General features: G+C 42.7%; 1 protein-coding gene across 1 annotated transcript in view; it reads left to right on the plus strand.

The window, feature by feature from the left end:
* Positions 1–23469, plus strand: part of LOC134353322 (5-hydroxytryptamine receptor 2A-like) — a 337337-nt gene that overhangs the window by 270424 nt on the left and 43444 nt on the right. The window contains exon 3 of the mRNA XM_063061358.1: positions 22456–23308. Coding sequence (XP_062917428.1) covers positions 22975–23308 — 334 coding nt within the window. The 5' untranslated portion in view covers positions 22456–22974. The remainder of the gene's footprint in view (positions 1–22455; positions 23309–23469) is intronic.

A 23469-nucleotide genomic window follows, 5' to 3' on the forward strand; every position in this document is an offset into this window, starting at 1 on the left:
ATCTTAATCACAATATCTGAAGTCTTGGCAATATCTTAATAAATCTTTTTTTCTGAACTCTTTCCAACCTGGATTGCATCTTTCCTATTGAACACATATACCAAATGCAGCCTCACCAACAACAACATAATGGTCCCACTTCTGTATTCAATGCCCTGAACGATGAAGGCCAGCATGCGAAAAGCCTTTTCACCCCACTGTCTACCTATGACACCACTTTCAGGGAGCTATGTGCTTCTATTCCCAAGTCTTTTTTTTTATAACAGTCCCCGGGATCCTACTATTCATTGTTAAAATCCCACCCTAAAAGAAGGGTTAGATTGATCTGAGCATAGGCTTGGCTTTGGAATTGGCTCATACAGACCAGGAATTATTTGCCATTTCCACTCTTGATCACTAAGCAGAAACATGAACAGGATGTGTAATGTGCCCGGGACAGAGAGGCGGACAGGAATATATTATTGTGGACACTACCCAGCCAGCAAACTGGCCTTTCTGAAAGCCCCCTTCCGGAAAGTGCCTTAGGGCTATCGAAACAAGAAATTCACACCATCTTAAAAGTCTCTTCCCAGGGGAAGTTCACCTGATTGACCATTTTAGTTAGCCCTCCCCCTCCCTTCTATCTCTTACCCCCCCATCTCTGCACTGTGAACACTTCAAACCATTTTCTGTAATGCTGTTGACATTGTAAATTCATGCTGAAATTTATGTATTAATACGCATTTTATTCCATAGCTGGACTTTAACCTCTAACTTTACTTTTCATATAATTCTTTACAATTGTGGAATGTTGTTTTCCGATGCCCTGACAAAACACACAGCAGCAAATTCCTAATATGTATATAGGGTACAGTATAGGGGGAAGAAAGTTGAATAAACTATGGTGCAGACATCAGTCAGGAGAGCACTGGTGTGGCCTTCCATGGAGGAAAGCACAGCTGATGTTTTGGATCGGGACCCCTCGTCCAGAGATTTTAGCTCGCTCACCCCCTCCCTCACCCCGCCCTGCAGACAAACATGGTACCAGCAGTCACCAGCTGAGGCTGTCTGTAAGCAACCGGCTGAGGTATGACAAAGGACTTCCTGTGGACCAAGGGGCGAAGGAGGCAGTGAATGGAAATCCTTCAAATATTCAAAAGGAGAGTCCGTAATGTCCAAAATAAATATGTATAGGTGGTTTTGTAGGCAGGCTAGCCAAAGTCGTTGCCCCAATGATTTTAGGAATGAGGCGAGGGTATTTTTTTGAAAACTTGTAGCAAGTAGGACCGGTCACCTGATACACCTAGTTGCCTCTGTTTGTTTGTTCTGTGTCAGTCTTGGCTGAATAGTAAAAAATGGCAAGGGTGAAAAGACACTAATAGCAGTGATATACAGGCCTCCAAACAGCAGCTGGGATGTGGACTACAAGTTACAGCTGGAAATGGAAAAAGCATGTCAGAAGGAAAATGTCAAGATAATTATGGGGGATTTTAATATGAGAGTGGATTGGGAAAGTCAGGAAAGTACTGGATCTCAGGAGAGGGAATTTGTAGAATGCTTACGGGAAGGCTTTTGGAGCAGCTTGTCCAGAAGCCCACCAGGGGGTCGGCTGTTTTGGATTGGGTGCTGTGTAACGAACCGGAGGCGATTAGGGAGCTGGGGGTAATGGAATCCCCTGGAAGTAGTGATCATAATATGATAGAGTTCAGTTTCAAATTTGAAAAGGAGAAGCTGGTATCAGGTGTATCGATATTTCAGTGGAACAAAGGCAATTACAGTGGTATGAGAGAAGAACTGGCCCAAGTCGATTGGAAAAGTAAGCTAGATGGAGGAATGGTAGACCAGAATTGGATGAAATTCCTACAAGAAATAAGGAAAGTGCAGGGAAAAATATATTCCAAGAAGAAAGAAAATCATGAGTGGAAAAATGGCACAAATGTGGCTAATGAGAGAAGTTAAGGCTAAAATAAAAGCAAAAGAGACGGCGTACAAGGAAGCAAAAATTAGTGGGAAAACTGAGGACTGGACAACTTTTAAAAACTTACAGAAGGAAACTCAGAAAGTCATTAGGAAAGAAAAGATGAATTATGAAAGGAAGTTAGCAATTAACATAAAAAAGGATACTAAGAGTTTTTTTAAAATTTATGAAGAGTAAAAGAGTGATATAGGACCGATTGAGAATGATGCTGGAGAAATTATAATCGGTAACAAAGAGATGGCAGAGGAACTAAATGAGTATTTTGCATCAGTCTTCACAGTGGAAGACATTAGCAACATACCTGATAGCCAGAGGTCTCAGGGAATAGAATTAGGTACAGTCAAGATTACTAGAGAGAAAGTGCTTGGGAAGCTAAATGGACTAAGAATAGATTCGCCGCCCAGACCCGATGAGGTGCACCCACAGGTTCTGAAGGAGGTGGCTTTGGAGATTTTGGAGGCATTGGAAATGATCTTCCAGGAATCAATAGACTCTGGCATGGTTCCGGAGGACTGGAAGGTCGCAAATGTAGTTGTGATGTTTAAGAAAGGAGGGAGGCAGCAAAAAAAAATTACAGACCTATTAGTCTGACATCGGTGGTTGGAAAGTTATTGGAGTCGATCCTCAAGGACGAGGTATTGAAATACCTCGAGGTGCATGACAAGATAGGCCCAAGCCAGCAAGGTTTCATGAAGGGAAGATCCTGCCTCACCAACCTATTGGATTTTTTTGAGGTAATCTCAAATAAGATTGCAAGGGAGAGGCTGTGGATGTTGTGTATTTGGATTTTCAAAAGGCCTTCAACAAGGTGCCGCATAAGAAGCTGCTTAATAGGATGAGAGACCATGGAATTACCGGAAAGATATTGGAATGGGTGGAGCATTGGCTAATAGGCAGAAAGCAAAGGTGGGAATAAAGGGATCCTAATCTGATTGGTTGCCGGTTACTAGTGGTGTTCCGCAGGTGTTGGTGTTGGGGCCGCTTCTTTTTACAATGTATATCAATGATTTAGATTATGGATTAAATGGCTTTGTGACTAAATTTGTGGATGACACCAAGACAGGTGGAGGAGCAGGAAGTGTTGAAGAAACGGAAAGGTTACAGAGAGACTTGGTCAGGTTAGGAGAGTTGACAAAGAAATGGCAGATGAGATACAATGTTGAGAAATGTACGGTTGTACATTTTGGAAGAAGAAATAATCAGGCAGATTATTATTTGGATGGGGATAAAATTCAAAAATTGGAGGTGCAAAGGGACTTGGGGGTCCTCGTGCAGGATACCCTAAAGGTTAACCACCAAGTTGGATCGGCAGTAAGAAAAGTGAATACAATGTTGGCATTCATTTCAAGAGGAATAGTGTATAAGAGTAAGGAGGTGTTATTGAGGCTCTATGGGGCACTGGTGAGACCTCATTTGGAATACTGTGTGCAGTTTTGGGCCCCTATCTTAGAAGGGATGTACTGACGTTGGAGAAAGTTCAGAGAAGATTTACGAGGATGAGTCCTGGAATGCAGGGGCTAACATATGAGGAGCATTTGTCGGCTCTTGGACTGTATTCATTACAGTATAGAAGAGTGAGAGGGGATCTCATAGAAACAATATTAATGTTGAAAGGTTTGGACAGAGTAGATGTGGAAAGGCTGTTTCCCCTAGTGGGTAAGTCCAGGACAAGAGGCCACAGTCTTAGAATTAGAGGGGACCCATTTGAAACAGAGATATGGAGAAATTTTTTTAGCCAGAGGGTCGTGGATCTATGGAATTCGTTGCCACATACAGCTGTGGAGACCTGATCATTGAGGGTGTTTAAGGAGGAGATTGACAGGTAGCTAATTAGTCAGGGTATCAAGGGATATGGGGAAAAAGCCAGAAATTGGAACTAGATGGGAGAATAGTTTAGCTCATCGTGGAGTGGCGAAGCAGACTACTTCTGCTCCTTTGTCTTGTGATCTTGTGGTCTTGTGAAGGGTTCATATCCTATACCAAAGACTACAACACCCAGCAGTGTGCTGAGGCAGTGTTACATGTTTTATTTATTTATCGAGACGCAGGCGAGAGTGCCATCCAACAATCCCACCCCCCTCAATTTAATCCTAGCCTAGCCATGGGACAATTTCCCACCCATTGGTACGTCTTTGGACTGTGGGAGGAAACCGGAGCATCTGGAGGAGACCTAAGCCATACTGCCTAACAATCTCAATTTAATCCTAGCCTAATCATGGGACAATTTACAATGACCAATTAACCCACCAACCGGTGCATCGTTGGGCTATGGGAGGAAAATGGAGCACACGGTCAGAGGATACAAACATACAAACTCCTTGCAGGCAGCAGCGGGAACCGAACCCTGGTCGCTGGTAGTTAGCACATCGTGCTAACCGTTTGGCCACCACGCCGCGCATGGTGATGCTTTCAGATATCAGGCCAATGAGAACAATGCAGAAAAATCTCTCTGCACAAAACCTTTCTAATTCTTTGGCCATTAAAGGGTTGGAAAGATCCCAGAAGGGTGTGATAAGAAGCTACATCAAATAAACACTATTTATGAAACAGGGTTCACTTGTTCGGTCTTGTCAGATTCCCCAACTGCCTTTGTTTGTGAAACCCACTTCAAGGCACATTCCAACAGCATGACCGAAGCATTAAAGAGCTTTAGCTTTACATTTGAGGCTTATCTCAGTGGATCATTACAACCGTAGCAGCTGTAAAGCCCTGTTCCCTTTGTAATCTTACAATGCCTCTCAGTACAGCATGTGCTGTAACCATGAGGTAATGCTACAGCTATATAAGACCTTAGTTAGGCCCCAATTGAAGTACTGTGTTAGGTTCTGGTCGCCTCACTACAGGAAGGATGTGGATACTATATAGAGAGAACAGAGGAGACTTACAGGGGATGTTGCCTGGATTGGAGGGAGTACCTTGTGAAAATGGTTTGAGCAAACTTGGCCTTTTCTCCTTGGAGCGATGGGTGATCTGATAGATGACAAGAGGCATGAAGCGTTGGGATAGTATTGGAAAATGTAAATGCATACATTGTATTTTCTATGTATTACAGTATTTACAGTATTTACTCAACAGTATTTCAGTATTTACTCAAATGCACACATTATATTTTCTATATTTACTATGTAACCACTGCTAGCTGAATAGAGGGTATTCACTATGTAGCCATGACTTTTGACCTAATCACTATTAATTCAGGAAGAGAACTAGAATGAAACCAAGTCGAAAGATAACGGTGACGAGTGAGGTAATGAAATATGTGGTAGTATGTCACAACAAGACTAATTAAGAAATAACTGTGGTTAGGGATGAGGAGACACCAGGTCTAAAAAGTAAACTAGGACATAATTAAATTGGGGAGTAAAACAATAGTGGAAGGTCGAGAGCGGATGTATTGATGATATGTGATCACAGGCCGTCTGGATATGATAATGTAGCTAAGATAGGAGATTGCTATAAAAAATGCTGTGTACAAGCCTCGATGGGCAGTCAGCTACTAGTTTTCTGATTGTCTCAGCTTTGATTTGCAAATTAAAGTTTAAAACGTCTTGAAGGATTTTCTGCGTCTCCTTGTTGTTTGTAAGAAACGAGAAACCACGACAAAATTGGCGTCACGAACAGAATCAGATAGAGACCCACGAGGAAGGGAACGGTAGATTGGGACGCTTCCCAGTCCCTCGGGGACCCTCACGGGGCTAACAGAATTAAGGGTGCACCCAAAGAAAAAAGTGAGCGCTTTTTGTGATAATTCGGACTAAGAATTCTGTTGGTTTTGGGGGGTCTCGGGGACTCAGAAGTGTGAAGCAACTGCCGAAAGGTCTCTCTGATCCAAAGAATCTGGCAGAATTGGGGTTAAAAGGAGGCTCAGAGGATTAATCAAAAGCACGGCAGTAGGGGTAAGTACGAATAAAGTAATAATTTAAGTAAGAAAATTCCACGTGGTGTTGGTAAGTCCCTGTGGATACCGCTTCGCACGAAACAAAGGTCTGAACGGGCAGGGAAGGAGAATTAAAAATCCTTGTGAATACCGCCTTAAGAAATGTAAGGGTCTGCATAGGCGAGGTGGGGAGCAAGTTGTTCAGCTTTGAAGAGAATGTATGTGGCTTTAGTAAGATTTGTATTGGATTATGGAAATATAGTATATGGATCAGCAGCTAGGTCTCTTATAAGGAAACTGGATGTGATTCAGGCTCAGGCCTTGAGAGTGTGCAGTGGGGCTTTTAAAACGTCACCAGTGTCAGCCCTACAGGTAGAAATGGGAATAATGCCTCTGGAACTAAGAAGGATGCAACTGATGGCAAACTACTGGGCTAACTTGCAGGGGCACAATGATCCTCACCCTGCTAAAGGAGTGTTGCAGGAGTGCTGGGAAAATGGGAGGTTTCAGCGGGATACCTTTAGTCGGGTAGCGAATGATATCGCGAAAGAATGTGGAGTGTTTGATCTGAGGATAAGTCCTTCAGTAGTTTATCCGGTTGTAGCTCCATGGAAGCTTGTATGGCCTGACATAGACTGGCATTTGTTAGAGGTAAAAAGGAAAGAAAGATATAAAACAGATTTGGTAAATGCATTTAACTGTCATGTGATGGAAAAGTATAGTGATTATACTCACATTTATACGGATGGTGCGAAGGAACCTGAAACAGGAGTGACAGGGTTTGGGGTGGTAATACCAGCAAAAGAAATTGGAATCAGCAGAAGAACATCTAATAAGTTAGGGGTGTTTACAGTGGAGATGCTGGCAGTGTTGGTTGCGTTGCAATGGGTGCAGAAAGCCAGACAAGCCAAAGCATTGATATGTTCAGATTCATCCTCAGTTCTAGCAAGTTTAAGGTCTTTTCACACAAACAGTCGGCAAGATGTACTTTATGAAGTCCTTCAGTTAGTTACAAGAATTGCAAATCAGGGAGGTCAGGTAAAATTTCTATGGGTTCCAGCACATGTAGGGGTGAAGGGGAATGAGAGGGTGGATGAGTTGGCAAAGAGGGCGTTAAAGAAAGAAAATGTGGAAATGCACATTAGTATCAGTAAAGCAGAGGTTAAGTGTGTAATCTGGGAAAAAGTCAACCGAATGTGGCAAGAAAGATGGGACAGGGAGGGGAAAAGGAGGCATTTATATCAAATACAAAAGAGTGTTGCAGTTACTAGGGTAGGTAATGGAAACAGAAGAGAGGAAATTGTGTGGACTAGGTTAAGGCTGGGGCATTGTGCATTAAACAAAACATTGAAAATGATAGGGAAACACCAGACAGGATTGTGTGAGGAATGTCAGGAAGAGGAATCAACAGAACATGTAGTTTTGTGTTGCAGGAAGTATGGGATACAGAGAGAGATGATGAGAAATAAATTAAGGGAGTTGGGGATGCAGGAATTCACATTAAAAGGGTTGCTGGGCATGGGTGAGAGAGCACAAGTCCGGGTATTTTTAGCGTTTTTAAGGGGTACAGGGGTTTTTTATAGAATATGACGAATAAACAGGAATAGGATACTAGGATGGTCAAAGATGGGAGGGTGAAGTGTAGGTTTGTGTGTGTGTGTGTGTGTGTGTGTGTGTGTGTGTGTGTGTGTGTGTGTGATTGGGTGAAGGGATTTAGAATGTATGTCTAGTGCACATTCTGGAGCAGAGGGTGGCGGTAATGCACCATTAAGCTGGATGCCAACCGCCGTAAAACAAGATACAGACAGACATAGGCGAGGTGTAAAAGGTTCTGTGGATACCGCCCTAAGTAGGGGTCTGCACGGGCAGAACATAGTAAGAGACAAATATAGTTTGATAGAGAATTCAGACGCTGGTGAGATAAACCATAAGGCTAGGCATAGAAATAGAGTTAGAAAAATAGTACTATTAAATAGACAAGTAGTGAGATTCTAAAAATACCATAATAGAAAAAAGGGAAAAGAGAGCAACGTGACAGAGAAAGGAACAGCAGTAGAAATATTGAGCAGAAAATTCCCGGTGTGTCAAGGTAAGATCATGGAAATTTCAGAAAAATGGGGAAAAAGAACTAAAGAACTGGTCACGAAGTGGCCAAGAGAAGGAACATTTGATGTAAGCTTATGTGAGGAAATGGAAGTGCTAATTAAAAATCACAAACCCAAAGATAAATCTAAGAAAAGAGAAGCGAAAAGGGAACAAGAAATGGAAGTGTTAAAACTCTTTAGGATGGAGGGAGAAAGGTTAAGAAAGACGGGAAGTATATTAATAGTAAGTAAAAAAGACACTGAGAAACGAAACGAGCAGTCTGATAAAGAAAAGGAAAAGCATAACAGGGAGTCAGCTTCGGCTCTATACCCAGACCTGAAAGACGTAGAAAAACCTCTTCCCTATTACGAGAGAAAAACCATTAAGCAGTGTCCGATGATAACAGGAAGAGTGGATCTAAATGGAGAAATTAAAGTCTGGGATACCGAGGAGGAAAGAAAGAAACACGAAAAGGAGCAGGAGAAAAGGGAAATAGAAGAAGAGATCAAAGGGTTACAGGAATTAAAAGCGAAAAGGGATGAAGAGAAATCTTTGTTACATGGACACGGAGCTGAGCAGGCTAGAGCAGAAGGTAACTTGTCGGGAGAGCAAGAGTTAAGTAGCGAAGGAGAGGGTACGAGAGAATGTAGGCAGAGGATAGGAGATAGGAGCCTTGAAGGGGAAAAAGAGAGAGTGAAAAGGCAGATATTAGAAACAGAGGGAGAGATTAGGGAATTACGGCGGAGACTGAATTTCCAAGGGGAGTTTGAGGATTTCGCATGGGCCAAAGCAAATGCTAGCTCAAGGCAGAAAGAAAGAACTCCACGAGGAGGCCAAGGGAGATAGGAAACCCCGGAAAGAATCATGTGGCAGCCAGTGAAAACGTGCTCAGAAACAGATGGGGAGTCAGGCGAGGAGCAGAGTCAGGAGATGTGGGAAAGGGAGAATGATGCCGTTGTTAGTAAAAGGATTGGGACAAGTACAGTATATTCCTTGGGGATCCCAGGACCTGGTAGGGCTGAAAAACACCCTGCCCAGCCTACATGAGGGTGCAGGGAAGTGGATTAGGGCCTTTGAGGAAGAAACCATGGGACGAATGTTGGCTATGGGAGACTTGAAGGCGCTGCTGATAAGGCTGATGGGAACCTCCAAACTACATGAGCTGATGGAAGTGGCTGGCATACAGAATGCGGACAGCACACTGATTGATGGGGCCAGATTTGACACAGTGAGGCAGAGGGTATGGGGGGCCCTCAGGGAGCTCTATCCACCCAAAATGGACCCCAAAGCCATGAAAGGGGATCCACTGGGAGACACTGAAAATTCAGCAGCCTATATAGAAAATCAGTTGAAAAGGTGGAGACTGGAAACTGAACAAGAGGTGGAAGGCAACCCATTTATGACCGTGATGTTCCAAAATACTGTTTTGGATGCGATGCCTCCCCAAGTTAAGTCTAAACTTGAGGAAGTGGTTGGACTAATGTCAATGACCCCACAGGAATTCAGGGACCACGTAGTCCATGCGGTCGAAAAATATCGAAAAGACAAACGAAAGTTGACTGAACAGCAAGAAGAAGTGCAAAGAAAGCTGATACAAATGCAGCTTGAAGAACTTAAAAAGAAGGAAAAAGAAAAAGGCAAGAAGATGCTGCCAGCAATGACCGATTTAATCACAGCCGTTGAAATGAATGAAATGCCATTATATGGAGGGATCGGTCGTGCCGTAAGACAGAGCCCAGAAAACCCCATTCCAATAATAAATGTCTTTGGGGGTGCTTTTCCACAAATGCCCTATCAGGGACAGGATAAATTCAAACAGCAGCCCAGACAGGACTGGAAATCCCAAGGAGGGGGGCAGAGAGGTTATGGGCAGGAAGGACCAGTAAGGAAACAGGGGGGAAGAGAGATACAGAGACGGTGCTGGGGATGTAACCAGCCAGGACACGTGAGAAGGGACTGCCCACTTAGGCCATGGGCCGTCACGTACCAGCAGGAACCAATGAGAAGGGAACCACAGTCTAGCCAAGGACCAGACCCCGCAGGGCCGAATGGACCCGTGAACCCCTATGCAAGACATTAGGGGTGCCCAGAGAACCCAGGTGGGAAAGGACACTACCCAGTGATAACAGGGGAGGCAGAAGAGGAACCCATTGTTCAGGTTGTGTTAGAAGGGCAGCTGACACCAATGATGATAGATACTGGAGCCACGTATACTTGCGTACAGCCGCAGTATGCCCTTCGCCTTCCCATGTCAGGAAAATTTATTAAGACTGTAGCGTTCTCGGGAAAAACACAGTTGACACAATGTACAGCTCCAGTGAGATTAAGGATGGGCAGCAAAGGAATAGTTTTGCCGATACTAGTGTCCAAAGGAACTCCGGTGAATTTGCTAGGCAGAGATGCCCTATTAAAACTAGAATTAAAATTAGAATGTACCAGAAGTGGGTTGAGTGTGGAAAGAGTAATTGTTCAATTACTAGTGCGGGAAGTTAAGAAAGCTAATGTCTTCTGGATAGGAGACGTAGAAGATTAGATCTGGGAAACCTGGGAAAAATGGAAAAAGGGCGTGCAGGTTATATTGCCCCAGGCTGTAGTGCCCAAATCCGAGTTACATTGCACAGTGATTTTTGACAAAACTCAGAACAGAGAGTTAGAGGAGAGATGGTACAGGGAGGCAGGTAACCGGCAGCACCTAAGCGGAGAAGCTATAATAATTGGGAGAGAAGGGGCAGCCCTGCAAGTCAGGTGGAATACTTTCTTGGAGAAATGGTACAGGATACCGGAAGCTGAGCCCCACATAACGCTGCTAGTAAATGAGGGACATCAGTCTAAAGACCTAGGACCCTTAGTAAAGCACGCTGGAACCGTAGAGGTGTGGAGGAAAATTATGCCACAGGTGTGGGTATCGGGAGACAACGACTACTTTAAAATAGAGGTACATATAGATATGGTAGGAACAGCAAAGGAGGTCGAAGTAACTCCCCAACCACACCTGACGTTATTGGGTAAGGAGGAAGGCCAGCAGAGAGATAACAAGCTGGATAGGTTACCATCTATCCTGTGGTCACAACATGACATGGATGTAGGGAAAATAAGAACAGCTAGTCCGGTAGAAATAAAGCTGAAAAAGGGAGCAGTTCCACCCAGGAGACCACAATATCCCCTGAAACCAGAGGCAGAAGAGGGAATAGCGCCAACAATACAGGGGCTACTGGAGGCAGGAGTACTTAAGGACAGACAGCCCATGTAATACCCCACTGTTACCTGTCCTTAAAGCGGATAAATCTAAATGGAGTCTGGTGCATGACTTGTGAGCGGTGAATGAGGTAGTGGAGGACTGGCCAGCGGTAGTTCCCAACCCACACACGCTCTTGACTAATGTACCACCAGAGGCAGACTATTTTTCGGTGATTGATTTGTGTTCGGCTTTTTTCAGCGTTCCCCTGACAGATCAGTGTCAGTACCTATTTGCATTTACATACAGAAACAACCAGTATACCTACACTAGAATGCCTCAAGGATTTAAACATTCACCACACGTATTGAATCAAGTGTTAAAGGCGGACCTAGAGGGCATATCATTGGAAAGTACATTGATACAGTATGTGGATGATTTGTTGATTTGCTCCGAAAGTGAGGGACAGTGTGAATAGGATACCATAACCCTTTTAGAGAGACTGGCGCATGGAGGACATAAGGTATCTAGAAAGAAGCTGCAATTTTGCAAGCAACAGGTAGAATACCTAGGTAGAGTGATATCCAAGGGAGTGAAGGCGATAGCACCAGATCAAATTGAGGCTATAACTAAAGCCCCCAAGCCCCAGACAGTGAGACAGATGATGACGTTTCTGGGACTGACAGGATATAGTTCAGATTGGATTGGGGAATATGCTGAAATTGTAACGCCACTAAGGAAAATAATGAAGGAAGCAGGATATACAAGCTTGGGGAGTAATCTACAGTGTGGAAACAGAGAGGTTTTAAAAAGAGCAATGGAGATCCCATACAGCACTGTCAGCAGATTTTAGATCTAATAAAAGCGCTGATGAAACCTAAAGCACTGGCTATAGTAAAATGCCAGGCACATAAAAAAGGAAACGATACAGTAACAAAGGGAAATCAAGCTGCAGATGAAGCAGCCAGGAAAGTGTCTGGGTGTACATCCGCTGTTATTGCACCCCAGGTAAGTCTAGAGCCGGAACCTATGGTAGAGGACCTAATTGAAATACAGGGAAAGGCAACTTTGGCAGAACAAACTCTGTGGAGACGAAGGCGGGGGCCAAGCAGAACCCAGAAGGCCTATGGACCACGGAAGATGGCCTATTGGTAGCTCCCACCCGTATACTGACTATCCTGATTTCAGAAGCACATGGGATGGATCATTGTGCAAGGGGAGAAGTAATAAGGAAAATAAAAAATGATGGATTTTGGTCGCCTTATTTACAGGCTTCAGTAGACCATGTGTTGTCACAGTGCGAGGTATGTGTGCAGAATAATGTTCGGAAAGGAATTACAACCCCAATAGGTCATATACCCGTACCTAAAGGGCCATTTAAACACCTAGTGATTGACTATGTAGACATGATAAAAACAGTAAGAGGGAAAAGATACATGTTGGTGGTAATCGACAGATTCAGCAGATGGGTAGAGGCAGTACCCTCGAAAGATCAAGGGGCAGGAACAGTGGTGAAATTCCTGACAAACGAAGTGATCCCAAGGTTTGGGATACCGACAGAAATTAGCTCAGACAATGGTTCAGCTTTCATTCAAAAAGTGGTCAAGTTAGTTCTGCGAGCACTGAGAATAAAGCAGAGATTTGGATGTGTGTATCACCCTCAGTCGCAGGGTATGGTGGAAAGAATTAATGGGACCTTAAAAACCAAACTAAACAAAATCTGTGTAGATACTAAACTTGATCGGGTCGATGCACTACCATTAGCATTAATGAGTTACCGCATGCAGAGTAATCGGATGACATGTCTAACACCGCATGAAATGCTAACCGGAAGGCCTATGCCAGTGTCCCAGTGGAGAGGACCATATAAAGGGCCTAGTTTAGAACAACTGGAATTGGAATTAAAACAATGCATGCGGCAATTAACTATGATGCAGAAGTCTATTTATGCACAGGGAAAACAGAAAGAGCCGGAGATTGATCAAGGGGAAGGACCAATCAAGCCAGGCGATCAGGTCTACATGCGAGTGTTTCGAAGAAAGTGGAACGAACCCAAAAGGGAAGGGCCCTTTACAGTAACCAAAGCATCACCCACCGCAGTTCAAGTGGAAGGACGCTCCACCTGCTATCATCTCAATCACTGCACTAGAGCAGTCCCGCAGCTACAGTTAGGTGGGCCACCCGAGGTAAGTGGTGAAGAGGAACAAACAGCAGGGGACAGACAAGAGCAACAAGAAGCTGACACTGACCCGCAGGAACTTGACCAAGTAATAAGGGAAATTTTTGGTTCTGAGGACAGGCCCGAAGACCCTAAGGATGGGGTTATGGATGGTAGTACTCTTTCAGATAATGGGGATGACTTGGGGGCGACCAATCCTGCCCCCCGGGATGATACATTCAAATACTCTTGTGCAGATTTGGAGACCATTAATTTAGCAGATGTGGCATGGGACTGTTAGGATCCCACAAAACCTGAGAGAAAGGAGTAAGAGGAGCACAACGATTACCTCCGTACCATGGTACCAGAACACGTGATACCAATGGGCAAACTATACAGCAGGGATGATGAAGAGACAGAATTGTTATGTATGCTCAAGGGCAAATCCAGCACAGTATGTAGTCCCCATGCCATACAACTCTTCCACCTGCGCGCAATGGCGAAAGGAGCGGAGGGAGCAGTGTGCACAGCAGTGTCCAAGTATAGTCAAGACCTGCAGTATGGGAATTTGTAGCGGGATAGATCCTTGTTATCGGAAATGTATTGATAACACACCAATGTGCCCTTATTGGTGTATGTTATACCAGGCTTCCTCGCAGTATGATCAAAACAAGCTTGCCTCTAACTGTAATTACAGCAGACCGTGGGCTATGAATAAAAGAAGCCAGACACCCACTTTGGGAAAGCTCAAAGTGCAGGAGCATTTGAGTTATGAATGTTTCACACGGACGGGTGATCTCTTGGTTGGACATTTCAGTGGTAACTGTGCTGAGACTTGGGATGTAACCCCAGGCCAGAGATACAAGACAGGTACCCCTCCGCCCGACGGTGCACTGGATGCCCAGACCATCCTGTTAGCAGATACCTGGTGGCTCTGTGGGAAGGAGGGAGGACTGAGATCCACGCTCCCCCTCGGTTGGACAGGTACATGTACACGAGTTATGCTGATTCAAGAAGTTGTAGTATCCCCTGAAGTACAATTTGAAGCTCCGAAGCAGCAGATACTGCGGCGGAAGAGGCGAAAATATGAACTTGATCCAACAGTCCAAATTGACAGTATAGGACAGCCGAGAGGTATACCTAACAAGTTTAAGGCAAGAAATGAGATTGCTGCGGGCTGGGAAGCACTTATACCTGTGATAGGGGTTAGTAAAAATGTTGAATGGATAAATTATATATATTATAATCAACAGAGATTCATTAACTACACTGATGATGCACTAGAGGCCTTGGGGCAGCAGCTAGATGCAACCAGTAGAGTGGCGTGGTAGAATAGTCAGTTACTAGGCTGGCTATTGGCAGAGAAAGGAGGGGTTTGTGTAATGTTTGGGGAACAGTGCTGTACTTTTATACCGAATAACACTAGTCCGGAGGGATCGTTTACCAGAGCAATGAATAAACTGAAAAATCTAAGAAAGGAAGTTAAACAAAATGCAGGGTTTGGACACCAGTTCTTTGACTGGTTAAACAATAGACTAGGAGGATGGGGAGCATGGCTGAACAAGATTGCAGTAACCATTGGTATTGTATTGCTAAGCTGTGCGGTCATTCTGTGCTGTTTTCTTCCATGCCTCAAGTCGCATGTAGTTCGTGCTGCAAAAAAACGGTTTCCGATGCTCCTGGAAATTGTTGGGTCGAGCCCTATGGAGAAGGAGGCACCGATGATGTATTCGTACAGTTTACGAGACACGCAAGACGAACAGGAGAGAGATGAAATATGTGGGGATTAGGCTGTGAAGGCTCCTGAGTCTTTCTCCCTGTCTCAGATACGAAGGGACGGGTTTTTGGCTCAGCGGCCTAGGGAGGTAGGGAGAGAACACTGTGAGTCTTAAGCGCAGGAAACTATAGTGTAACCCAAATTTGGGAGTAAATGCGTGGCTTTATTTGAGCTTTTGTGTATAGACTCTCAGTCCTCTCTCTCTCTGTATGAGACCCTGTGGGTCTCAAAGGGAGGATTATATTGGAAAATGTAAATGCATACATTGTATTTTCTATGTATTACAGTATTTACAGTATTTACTCAACAGTATTTCAGTATTTACTCAAATGCACACATTATATTTTCTATATTTACTATGTAACCACTGCTAGCTGAATAGAGGGTATTCACTATGTAGCCATGACTTTTGACCTAATCACTATTAATTTAGGAAGAGAACTAGAATGAAACCAAGTCGAAAGATAACGGTGGCGAGTAAGGTAATGAAATATGTGGTAGTATGTCACAACAAGACTAATTAAGAAATAACTGTGGTTAGGGATGAGGAGACACCTGGTCTAAAAAGTAAACTAGGACATAATTAAATTGGGGAGTAAAGCAATAGTGGAAGGTCGAGAGCGGATGTATTGATGATATGTGATCACAGGCCGTATGGATATGATAATGTAGCTAAGCTAGGAGATTGCTATAAAAAATGCTGTGTACAAGCCTCGATGGGCAGCCAGCTACTAGCTTTCTGATTGTCTCAGCTTTGATTTTCAAATTAAAGTTTAAAACGTCTTGAAGGATTTTTTGTGTCTCCTTGTTGTTTGTAAGAAACGAGAAACCATGACAATAGCCAGGGGCTTTTCCCCACGGCTGAAATGGCTAGCACAGGGGCATGGTTTTAAGGTGCTTGGGGGAGGTTTCTCGCACAGAGAGTGGTGGGCATGTGGAATGCACTGCCAGCAGCGGTAGTGGAGGTGGATACACTAGGGTCTTTTAAGAGACTCTTAAATAGGTACATGGAGCCTAGAAAAAGAGAAGGCTATGCAGTAGGGAAATTCTAGGCAGTTTCTGGAGTAGCTTACATGGTCGGCACAACATTGTTGGCCAAAGGGCCTGTAATGTGCTGTAGATTTCTATGTTCCATGTTCTAATTTTTCCATTAACCTTAATGAAATACTATTCTGAATTAAACTCTATTTGCTGTTCCTCGGTTTGCTTAACCAGATAATCAAGATCCCTCTGTAATTCCTTCTGACCATCTTTGATATCTAGAACACCTATTTTATTGTCGCTTACAAACTGATTAACCATGCCTTGAGCATTTTTATCCAAATTGTCGATATGGTGCAATACAGAGAGAGATAGATACCACCATTCCTGTAACTAACAGATGTAGGGAACAATTTCAGTACTAAAACAGATCCTGTGATTTTCCGATAGTCAACTTTCACCAGTCTGAGGGTCCACCCATTTCTCCAGTCCTTCACATTTTGCTACTCTGAACATTCCAGCAGTATCTAAAATAAACAATTCATTCTAACAGACTCTAAAATAAGCCTTTAGTTCCAAGAGTTTTATTTTTTTCTTAGTTATCTGTAACAAGGGAGTTTGTTAAGCAGCTTCCTGAAGTCTATAAAAAAGCTGCATAGATACCCACTCACATTCACCATTTAATTTAACTTCTTCAAGAAATTAAGTCACGATAATTCAGCATGACAGTCTTTCTAAATCTAAACTAGCTTTCTCTCATCACCTGAAAAATTTCCAGGTTTTCAGTCACTTCCTCCTTAATTATAGTCTCTAGAGATATCTTGCACACAGCTGTTAAGCTAACTGGTCTGTAATTATTCTGTTTTCCCTCTCTCACCTTTCTTCTGTGAGAGAGTAATCTGCAGAATTTTGCAACATAGAGGAGTGCTTCACAGATTGAGAGAACATTGGATTATCATATTTTTAGAAAATCTTCTCATGTTCTTGTTTAAAACCTATTGTGCTTAAACCCTGGAATTTTGTGCATTTGCTTACATTTCTTCACTGATTCAAAATTGATACCTTCAGAATGTTCAGCCTACTCTAAATGGTACCATAAATAGTGATACAAATTACTAATTTTAAATGTATGCTATTTCATTTTAATATACCATATCCATCTTCAGGTCCTTCATTGCTCAATTCTCTCTTTTTCTTGGCAATTTAAGAAAGTTTTTATTGTATTTACTTTCTGCGGCTAATTTATTGTCATACTCAGTTTCTAAGCAGTTAGCTATCAGGCATAAAAATTTCAGGCTTTGAATTCTTCCCACTGATGTGAATTCATCCTATTTGTTTGGACAGTCTCAATTTCATCATTAGTAACTGTATCTGATTTCCTCCTTTCAAATCTCTTCATTCAGCCCACTGATTTTAAAATGGAGGTATTGGCACAGTCTTAGAATAGAAGGATGTTCCTTTAGAACAGCGATGAGAAAGAATTTCTTTAGCCAGAAGATGGTGAATCTGTGGAACAGTCAGCTGTTCAGGCCAAATTTTTGGGTGTACTGTATTTAAAGCGGGAGTTGATAGGGTTTTGACTGGTAAGGGTATGAAAGGTTCCTGACAGAAGACAGGTGAATTAGGTTGAGAGGGAAATTACCAGAGAAAGATAAATTACCTGGTTGAGTGGTGATCCAAAAACAACTTGTCAATCGACATCCAGACATCCACAAAAGTAAACATTTGTTTGCTGTCTTCATTGAGGGGAAGGAGGACAAACATGCTCCAGTCTACATTGTGAAATTGGCAGCTTTCAATTCCTAGGTGTTAACATCTCACGTTACCTATCAATGATCCAGCAGACAGATGCAATTACAAGGAAAGCTTGCTAGTGTCTTTACTTTCTTAGGAGGATAAAGAGGTTTGAGTTTATTATCAAACACTCTAACAAACTTTTGCAGGTGTACTGTTTAAAGTATCCTGGCTGGTTTCATTATGGTCTGGTATGGCAATTTGAAAGAGCAGAAACATAAGAAGCTGCAAAGAGAAGTGGACTCTGCCCAATACATCAAAGCAATCCCTCCCCACCATTGGTGGTATCTACAAGAGGTGCTGCCTCAAGAAGGCAATACCTATTTCAAAGATCCCCACCACCTAGACTCCACCATCTTTTCACTGAGCAGGAGGTACGAAAGCCTAAAATCCCACACCACCATGTTCAAGAACAGCTACTTTCCTTCAGCCACTCAGTTCTTAAACTAACCTGCAAAACCAGTCACCACTGCAGTCTAGCAACACTATGAACACTTTGACCACTTTGCACTAAAATGCTCTTTGTTTGAATTGTATTTCCTTGTGAATATGGTGTATGATTTATACCTAATTAATGTGTTTCTTACGAATGCCACTTCTATGATGCCATGTTCCTGTGATGCTGCTGCAAGTAAGTTTTTCATTGCACCTGTACATACATGTACTTGTGCAGATGACAATAAATTCAAATTTGACTTTCCTAGTCCTTGTGACATCTCCGTTTCTCTCTACATCTTAGATACAGTCTGCACCAATGGTACACTTTTACCCTGGTCCAGCCCCTGGGTGTGTGTCTCTCATTCCCACAATACATCTACATTTTAACAGGATGCACCACAAGCCTCACCCAGGGATGGTACACTTGGCGGCATAACCAAGTTCTCAGACAGCTGGCATTAATCTTGGAACAGAGGCGAATCATCACAAATGCTCTCCCACAAACATCGGCAGGAAATGTCCACATTACACGATTTGTACCAGCAGGCCAACCTCCCGAGCACCATGTAACATCAAAAGATGTAAGCATTCTGCAGGTTGCTCGGGATTGGACAATGGACGTGGACTTGGAAAAAAAGCTTATGTTTCCCCCAGACATTGTGGCTACAACACTCCGGCCAGACATGGTCCTGTGGTCTACAACAGCCAAGCTGGCATATGTTGTGGAATTGACAGTACCATGGGAAGATGGTGTCGAAGAAGCTTATGAGAGAAAAAAGACCAAGTACTCTGAACTGGCAACTGAATCTGCCCAGAATGGCTGGAAGACCAAGATTTTCCCTGTAGAAGTGGGATGCAGGGGATTCGTTGCTACATCTACGACCAGTCTGTTGAAGAAGATGCGGGTGAGGGGTCACTCCCTCCAACAAGCAATCAGGTCCTTGTCAAATGCAGCAGAAGAAAGCAGCAATTGGATTTGGATTAAAAGGAAAGACAAGAACTGGGCTGCAAGATGAAGACAGGAGGGTATGGAACTGAGGGGGGTGTATCTGGGACGCCAGGTAGCACCGTTGAGCCCTCTGGAGATGTCGTGGGCTTATCAACGAAACGTCAAAGAAGGAGGGTGCCCACCTGATGACCCTGATGACGTACATACCCTCCCTCCTTGTCACCACTCCAAGCCCACTGCCAACATCGAGAGTGCCAATTTACCAGAGGGATTGAAACATCAAGTCCTAGTAGCTCTACAACAATTACATGTTCACTTCCTTGTCGATTCGCATGTGACTTGTATAACAATGTAGATCTGTAGTCTATGAAGAATTGTTTCTCAATTCATTCTTTTTTATACTGCCTGAACATAATCTCTTACACATTCCTCCCTGTGTTTTAATAACAAAAATCAGATTCTTCCGTTCTGCTCTAATATCCTTACATCCTAATTCAAGGTATATCTTACCCTGTCACCAGCTATATGACATAGTATCAATACTATGTTCTTTATCCATAATTATTGAATAACCTACAACTATCACAACACCTAAATTCTCCTGTCTTCGCACAGTTTCTGCTCTGAGTGCTACATTCGACATTCTGTTTGACATTCAGTCAGTCGTAATCTCTATTCCTACAGGTGAGAAGTAAACTTTACCTGTTAGGTAGGGTCTGTTTATGTAGATCCCTATCTCACAAGGCTGTGCTTACCTATATCAGCCCAGGGTTTTAACCGTGCTGCCACAAGATTGTAACTGTTACCTAAAACGAGATACTTGATACTGTCCCTAATGACAGAGTGTCTCCCAGTCCCACCCAGTGGCTAAGCTGGATAAAATTGGGGAAGATGTCCTCACGTATAGAAATGTAGAGAATCGGAGTATGAATGGACCATTAATCACTTCGGGCCTGCAACACTGTTAAATGGAATCCAGTTGACCTTGGTTACACAAATTCCCATATTGTCCAATGCAAACCCTCTCCTTTTGAGTTTAAATTTACCAGTAGAATCATGGAGTCATAGGGAAGTACAGCACAGAAACAGGCCCTTCGGCGCATCTAGTCCATGCCAAAACTATTTAAACTGCCTACTTCAGCCTGCACTGGAACCATAGGCCTCTATATCTCTACTATCTTTGTACCTATCCAAACTTCACTTAAATGTTGAAATCGAGCTCACATGCACCACTTGTTCTGGCAGCTCATTCCACCCTCTCATGAGTGAAGAAGCTTCCCCTCATGTTCTCATTATACTTTTCACCTTTCACCCTCAACCTATGACCCATGACCCTCACAACCTCAGTGGAAAAAACCTACTTGCATTTACCTTATCTATACCCCTCATAATTTTGTATACCTCTATCAAATCTCATCTCAATCTTCTGCATTCTAAAGAATAGAGTCCTAGCCTATTCAATCTTTCCTTATAACTCAGGTCCTCCAGACCCAGCAACATCCTTGTAAATTTTCTCTGTACTACTCTTTCAACCTTGTTTACATCTTTCACATAGATAGGCGACAAAACTGCACACAATACTCCAAATTAGGCCTCATCAACGTCTTATACAACTTCAACATGACATCCGGTCTTCTGTACTCAATACATTGATTTATGAAGGCCAATGTGCCAAAACCATTTTTTACAACCCTACCTACCTGTGCCGCCACATTCAATGAATTATGGACCTGTATTCCCAGATCTCTTTGTTTTATCACACTCCTTTGTGCCCTACTGTTCACTGTGTAAGTCCTACCCTGGTTGGTCCTACCGAAGTAGAAAACATCACACTTGTCTGCATTAAGTTCCATCTTCCATTTTTCAGTCCATGTTTCCAACTGCAGAACCCTCAGCAAGCCATGAAAGCCTTCCTCATTGTCCACTACACCCCATTCTTGGGGTCATCTGCAAATTGCCGATCCAGTTAACTGCATTATCATCCAGATCACTGATATAGATAACAAACAACAAACACACTACTAGTCACAGGCCTCCAGTCGGAGAAGCAACCCTCTACTACCACTCTCTAGCTTCTCCCACAAAGCCAATGTCTAATCCAGTTTGCCAGCTCATCCTGAATACTGAGTGACTGAACCTTCTTGACCAACCTCCTATGCAGGACCTTGTCAGATGCTGTCCCTTATGATAGAGTGTCAATGTAGGCAACATCCACTGCCTGACCTTCTTCCATTTTCCCAGTAACTTCCTCGAAAAATTCTACAAGATTGTTTAGACATGACCTACCATATACGAAGCCAAACTGACTATTCTTAATCAACCCATATCTGTCCAAATACTTATATATCTGGTCCCCAAGAACGCCTTCCAATCATTCTCCCACAAATGATGTCAGACTCACCGATCTATAATTTCCTGGTTTCTGTTTGCAATTTTTTTAAATCAGCGGAAAAACATCGGCTATCCTCCAATCCTTTGCTACCTCCCCTGTCACTAAGGATGTTTTAAATATCTCTACTAGGCCCCGGCTATTTCTGTACTTACCTCCCTAGGGTCCAAGGGAACACCTTGTCATGCCTTGGTGATTTATTCACCCCAATTTGCCTCAGGGTAGCAAACACCTCCTCCTCTGTAATCTGTTTGAGATCCATGAAGTAATCTAGCTTCAAATCTTTTCAGTAGCTTTAACCTTTCGAAGCAATCAGTTACAGAAAACAAGTGGATACAGAATTATGTTTACAATGATATCTATCTTAAAACAGTCTCAATTAGTACTATAGAAATGCTAAAAAATAAGACTATACTATGAGCTTTGTAGCTAATTAAAGCACATTACCTTGAGTAATTTGGAACATGAGAAGTTAATGCTCCTTGTTCTGTGTGGGATAGTGATGGATGTAGCTGCAGCTAAGGAACTGAACAAAAAGATATTTGTAAGGTTATCAGAGAAAAAGAAACAACCCAGAACAGGAGCTCTATTAAATTGCTTGCCTCTGTGCATTAATAGTTTTGGCAGAAATATGATAACTCAGTGAACTGTTCTGCTGGTAGTAGAAAACAGGACTGTAAAAGGAACTAAAATGAATGAATGTGTAAGTAAGGGTGGTGCTTATAAAGGCAGCTAATGTATTTTCATCATGTTCACAGGAAGTGAGGCAGTATTCATTGAATTTTGAAAGCAAGTAAGAATACATAGCTTTGATTAAATTAATACTTATTTAGATTGTATGAAAATAATATCCTTCTAATTATAATTCTTTTCAGAATTGGAAGCATTCAACTCCAGGGAAAGTGCAGTTTGATTAGATCTTAACGAGTTGATTGGATGGAGAACATGGCCTGTGGAAAACCAAAGGAAACTTCCCAACTTCTGGAAGAAAAAAAGAAGAGAAGAAAAGAGACAGAGGAATACAAAAAGCAAAATGAGACAAAAAAATAAGTATTTGAGGAGGCTGCTGACATATTTGGCAATAGTCTGACTGCTACTGCAAGTAATATGATGCAAGATAAGCATATATTTTGATGGGATAGTTAAGTTGCGAACTTTGAGAAGTCAAGTGTTTTCACTAGTGTTCAGTGAGAAAAAAAATGTTTGATGGCTTAAAGCACTTGAGTTTTCAGCTAAATGCTCACAAGAAAATGGATGGCTTATCTTGCTGTGTGCCTGAATTCATAGAACTGGTCTTCCATTTGATAGAAACTTTTCCCAACAGTAAAGAACAAAGCATTTTAAATATTATTTAAGAGAAATTTTTTTTTAAATATTGTCTCTACTACAATTCTATGCCTCTGGATTTTATTCTGGACCGTGTTCTGATGGCCAGTTTCATCAATAGTTCTTATATACTGAACCACAGCTTGGCCACAGGTGAAGTACTTAATGCCTCAGTTTCGGAGGACGTCTCACAGACAGCCGTCTCAATAAAGAACTGGCCAGCCTTGCTGATTCTGGTGATCATTGTGCTGACTATCGGGGGCAATATACTGGTGATCATTGCCGTCTCTTTGGAGAAAAAACTACAGAACGCAACAAACTACTTCTTAATGTCACTCGCTGTTGCAGATATGCTGGTCGGGATTTTAGTCATGCCCGTTTCTCTGATTACTATTCTCTATGGTAAGTGGTATCTAGCTTGCATGAATGTGTGACAGTGTGCAGGTAAAAAGTCTTGCAAAACCGACCACAGCTCTCGGGTAAATCCTCTGATCAACCCATTTTGTTATATGGACTGAGATCTGTGAAGTAATTAAAATTGTCCTCCAACAACAGAAGCTTTC

Source organism: Mobula hypostoma, chromosome 10, assembly GCF_963921235.1.
Source record: "Mobula hypostoma chromosome 10, sMobHyp1.1, whole genome shotgun sequence".
Taxonomy (NCBI): domain Eukaryota; kingdom Metazoa; phylum Chordata; class Chondrichthyes; order Myliobatiformes; family Myliobatidae; genus Mobula; species Mobula hypostoma.